The sequence below is a fragment of the Spinacia oleracea genome, chromosome 3, assembly GCF_020520425.1.
Source record: "Spinacia oleracea cultivar Varoflay chromosome 3, BTI_SOV_V1, whole genome shotgun sequence".
Classification (NCBI taxonomy): domain Eukaryota; kingdom Viridiplantae; phylum Streptophyta; class Magnoliopsida; order Caryophyllales; family Amaranthaceae; genus Spinacia; species Spinacia oleracea.
In genome coordinates this window covers 26,941,870-26,947,681 of record NC_079489.1, presented here as the reverse complement: position 1 = coordinate 26,947,681, position 5,812 = coordinate 26,941,870, and the positions used below count along the sequence as shown (strand labels likewise).

The window sequence follows — 5,812 nt, the reverse complement described above, 5'->3', positions numbered from 1 at the left end:
TACGTACTCGACCTGAGATCATATTTCATTGTGGCTCCTTCTATAGTACAAACACATTAATTTCTGAATCCGACACTGCTTGGCTGTCGTGACACCCAGATTAACCTTTCTGTTTAAACTAGCACTATATTCATTAGTGCTTTATTAGAGTTGCAAAATAAACGTGTAAGAATGATGAACAACGTGTAGGGCCACAGTTCACTCGTTGCTGGAATATGAAACGTTAAATACGCTTGTCAAACTTGAAAGCATAGTCCATAATACGGAGTAAGTAAACTACAATAACTTATCAAATGTGGGTCCACCATAAAAAAAACTTATCAAATGTGGGCCCACCATAAAAAAACTTATCAAATGTGAAAGTCGAGTCAGCAACCAACGTTGTCATCATTTTCATCCTCATCCTCATCCTCCATTTTCTCTCTCCTACTTCTTACCAGTTACCAGTTACCACCCTCCCCTCCTATAAATACCCCCTCCTTCCTCTTCCCAAAAAGCTCCTACTTGCTTATTGTCTCTCTTGCAACAAAATATAATTTCATTTTCTTCAAATTTAATTTAACATTTTGTTTAATTCCCCTGCTTTCTTGATGGATTTCGGAAAACTTTCGCGATCATCCACCTCCTCCCCCTTTGATTGTGTTATGTTTGGTAATTAACTACTTCCTCCATCCATGATAAATATATCTCTTTTTTTCCATTACCATTATATTTGTAATCAACGGTTTTGCTATATGTAGCCTTAAGGGCTAAGTATAACCATCAACAAGTAATGATCTTTGAAATTTAGGACTTTACTTAATATGATCAACTTTTTAGTCAATGATGATGATGCTTAATATTTTTACTTTGTACTTCTGTCATGTTTTAACTATTTATTTATTTACTAATAATAGTGCATTCAAATTAAATGATGATTAAATTAAATATGCAGACTTGGATGATACTCTGTATTCTTCCCACACTGGAATTGGTTTGGCTCTCAAACAGAATATTCAAGGTTCTTCATTTTATACTTAGACAGTATTTTCAACCAAATTTAATTATTAATAATATAAGGATTGAAGATTCTATTACTCAATTATTAAAAATTTACGCAGATTTTTTGGTGGAGAAACGTGGATTTACAACTGATCAGGCTTCGTCTCTTCGTGTTGAACTCTTCAAATCTTATGGTAGCACCCTTGCCGGATTACGGGTTAGTATTTTACCCTATTAATTTCTGATGATATTTCGGTTTCATTTAGTTATTCACCCCGCACAGTGCTCTAATGTACTCAATTTCGTATGAGAAAAATATTAAAATACATATTTGACTATTAATAAAGTCAATTTTGTATCAGAAAAATATTAAAATTGATATTTTAAAAGTAAATATTGAGACAATTTAATGATATATGAAATTGGGGAAATTTATTGTCAATTTTTTAAAATTTGGATATATTTTTCAAAGATAGAGAACTTAATGAAATAAATATAGTATTAAAATAAGTACAATCATTTATGAAAATTGATAATCCGTCGATACTTTGTAGCATGTTCGCCGGACATTTACGGTATAACTGATTATACTTTGTATACAAGTATACAACTAAGCCTATTTCTTTCCTTATTCGTGGGAGGTTCAAATTAGCAAAATGAGCAGGAAATTACGGAGTACGGAGTAGTCTTTATTGTATTATTCTATGATATTTTTTATTTATAAAGACCACCTATTAATTTATAATATATATTAAAATGTGTTTATAAATAAGTTTATGTGACACGTGTCGTTCTACTTATGAGTCATTCACTTCATGCAATCATCACATACATAAAGAAAAAAATGACAAATATGATTTGCATAAGGCTTGAATCAACAACCTTGTGTTTAAGTAATAATGCTTACCACTAAGACATGTCATGTTTTATGTTATGATTGTGAAAATAAAACTAAATAAGTAATTTCAAATGTTATTAAAGTACTAATTCGAGGCAAAGCCTGGGCTCAAAAGCTAGTAGTTAAGAATCAAAGTGAACTTGATTAGCATGTGTAGTTGGGTACTACTTTGATATACTTCGTCCCATATTGCATCATTGCAATTTTTCGGGTCAAAATTTGAAAACTTTGACCATGGATACTCTCATACTTATTAGCCTAATAAGAAATAACATAGATATGTTAGACATTGTTAGATTCATTTCAATATATTTTTGGAATATCAACTTTTATAATTTTTATACGTGTAAAATTAGACCTATTTACGTTTTAAGTCGTGTTTTGACGATCGAGAAAAATCAAATGAGACAATCTTGTAGGGACGGAGGGAGTATATGCATGTACTACTGGGGACTCTCACTAACCGACTAACTATGACGAACTATAATGTTGTCAAACGAGATTCATTTGTTAGACAAAGTACTGCGTATTAAACAAAAAAAAACATATGTAGCACTCCGTATTACGTAATTGGTAAAGGTTAAAAATTGACTAGTTTTAATCAGAACATTTGATGAAACCTTGTAACGTACCATTTGTATTACTTGACCATTTCTTTAATCCATCTTATTGTGATTACGATATGATTTAAAGGAACAAGTAGCACAATAAATCAATAATACTCTGATAATGATAATGATAATGATAATGATAATGATAATGATAATGATAATGATAATGATAATGATAATGATAATAATGATTATTGATGATAATTATACTCCGCAGTTGATTAATTATAATTATTGACTTATTGTAATATTATTGGATTTGCAGGCATTAGGGTATGATGTTGATGCTGACGATTACCACAGGTGAGGAATTACGTTCAAATTTTATTTTATTTTGTTTGTTGCAACTTGTAACGCATACGTAATAAAAACACGTAATTATGAAGTACTACGTAATTTTTATACCTAGGTCTATTTAATTAATCTCCACTAGCTGTGTATTATTTTGAATTGATTTATAAAATTTCTGATAAACTATTGTAAATTGGTTTATAATATTGGGCAGTTTCGTGCACGGGAGGTTGCCATACGCGCAGATTAAGCCAAATCCTCACCTACGTAACATCTTACTCAGCATCACCCAAAGGAAAATTGTGAGTTTAATTTAACAAAAAGTTTTTCACCCGTTGTCCGAAATTAATTGTGATATGATGCTAATTTTTTTAGAGATTAAAAAACCTTTGATCATTTCTTTTTATTTAATTTATGTTTTTGTTGGACAGATTTTTACAAATTCGGACCGGGTTCATGCTACAAAGGCGTTAAACAGGCTCGGGATAGGGGATTGTTTTGAGCAAATTATATGCTTTGAAACTCTTAATCCAAACTTGTCAATGGCTACTCGTCCAGATGAAATTCCTGTTGTTTTAAAGCCTTCGCTTGATGCTATTCAAATTGCTATTTCTGTTGCTGATATCAATCCTCATCGCACCGTAAGTACTCCTTTAATTAACATTTTATTTTTCAGTTTTTACTAATATGTAATTATATATAATGACGGTTATATTAGCGTATTGACAAGTGTTTCAGTCAAATACTCAAACTGTTGCAAGTATTAATGAATAGATAGAAGGGTGATGATAAAGGTCGCAAGTTGCGACAACATTTAGTTGTCGCAATCTTATGTGTCACAGTTTAATTGGTACATATAGGCGACACGTAGGCTATGTGTCATCCGAATATTTTTACTACCAATGCAATATTTTTACTATGAAAATATGTAAATAAGGTAGTCGATATAAAAAAGGAACAAATTAGCATATTAAGATTTTCTCACTTTTTCTGTACATATATAATATGTTATATATAAGTTAAATATTTCAGTTTCCAATTTAAATTATGACACATAAACATGCCATGTCATCATTGTGACACGTCTTAAAGGTGGCATGTTGCGACCTTTATCATTTTCGTAGATAGAATAAGAGTTTATAAATTGTAAAGCTAAGTGTGTGAATTGGCCGGTTTGCAGTTATTTCTGGACGACAATGTGAGAAACGTCGCCGCTGGCAAAGCTTTAGGACTGAAAACGGTTCTGGTAAGTTAATTCCACCGACTAAAGTCACAAAACACAAAGTTTAACTCATACTCCGTACGAATTTTGTTTTCTTGTGTTTTCTATACTCTATAGTTCTGGTGATGGGCGTTTGCTGTCGTTTTCATGTGCGACGTGTCCATTTACATACAAGTAAATATATTAACACGTGATTTTGCACAATGCCTACACGACCCCATTTTATTTAATTAGGAATAATCTACACGGCATATGCTTATTAGTTGTTGTAATCGTACGTGTAGGAGTTTAATTAGTATGTATAGGAGTCACGTATGCTACGAGTCAGCATAATATTTTTACTATGAAAATATGTAAATAAGGTAGTCGACATAAATAAAGAAACAAATTAGAATAAAAAGATATCGTAACTAAAATACCATTATTGTGACACAGTTTAAAGGTCGCATGTTGTGACACGGCGTAAACTAATGTTCATCTAAAAAACATTAGTTTATTTGAATCATAGGACTACGGACTATCGCTGTATAATAGTGTTTCGTGTTTTATTCTGTACAAATATTAACTTCAAATTAGTAATATTTGAATTTTCAAACTTTTAACAACCATTGTAAAGATAAGTAAATGAAACTACTCGAAAATTATATGACTTTGCGTGAATTGAGTTTCATAGTAAATTTATTGTGCTCGTACGTATCAATTACACAATTTAGATGTTGGGCTAAGGTGCACAGTGATGAACGAGCATGCTGCACTCGAAAAATAAAAAGATATCGTAACTAAAAGACCATCACCTTATGTGAAAGTACATGAATATATTTATTATATACACTTTAATAAAAAAAAACCAAAGAACATATCCGATGTTCTTTTGTCACAATGTCAATCATGGTCTTATGCATGTGTACATATTATGTTCTTTGGGTGCATCATGGATGCTTATTGTACATCCTTGTCCATAGTTCACAAATCGTATGAAATATAAGATCAATACTGCGAAGCATTATTTATGAGTTTAAACTTTAAAAGACCGTGTTTGAGTAATTAATCTCCCTTCTTGTTGGTGGTAATTTAAAGGTTGGGCGAACAACAAAAACTCAAGAGGCAGATTACGCTCTAGAATCGGTGAATAACCTAGCACAAGCAATTCCAGAGATATGGATGCTCAACGGGTCGGACAAAGACAATGAAATGACTATCGGGCGGTCCAGGAGTGATCTTGAGAACCTTCTTATCGTCGGGGCTTAATAAAGATATACATTTAACAGTTGAATCATTTCATCTAAAAAAGGGTGAATCAATTGATGAATATAAAAATGTTGTAACTGATCTGATCTGATCTAGTTAACTCTAGGTGATGTAGCGTGTGTAACTTTTCTTCTCCTTCTTGTGTCTTGGGAGATATTGTAGATTCATGCACATAGTGTTGTGAAGGCATCGTTGTTTAGTTGTTGTTTGTACATGTCATGAATTCCATCTTATGATCATCAATAATAATGTAAAGAATATCCAGATGGAACATTCCTTATCATCACCAACTCAGCATAGTGATCATGTTTTATGCCTCCAATAATTCATATTTCTAATTGTGTAGAGTGATGACATTTAAATGGAAGTATGATGGGATATCAATATATGATCATTAACGTACTACATATTGTCTATATGTAATGTGGGCTCTATCTTAGATGTAACTGTTCCGGGTGTGGAATGAGAACAGCTGACTGTGGATACTGGATTCCTGTCGAGAGTGCCGGTTGGTATCTGCACAACAGAATGGATTAACTAGCCTCGGGGGTGGTTCGAGGA

At 32.1% G+C, this 5,812-nt stretch overlaps 1 protein-coding gene across 2 annotated transcripts; it reads left to right on the top strand.

The window, feature by feature from the left end:
- Positions 1-468: 468 nt before the first annotated feature.
- Positions 469-5,534, top strand: LOC110799287 (uncharacterized). Of its 2 annotated transcripts, XM_022004514.2 has the most exons (8): positions 486-651; positions 935-1,000; positions 1,101-1,198; positions 2,756-2,793; positions 2,996-3,083; positions 3,213-3,422; positions 3,962-4,027; positions 5,081-5,534. In XM_022004514.2, exons 1-8 carry the CDS (start codon positions 591-593, stop codon positions 5,249-5,251), a joined length of 798 nt encoding a protein of 265 aa, XP_021860206.1. In that variant the 5' UTR covers positions 486-590; the 3' UTR covers positions 5,252-5,534. The 2 variants fall into 2 exon arrangements, with proteins under 2 accessions (XP_021860207.1, XP_021860206.1); XM_022004515.2 differs by lacking the exon at positions 3,962-4,027 and having other exon boundaries at positions 469-651.
- Positions 5,535-5,812: the final 278 nt, after the last annotated feature.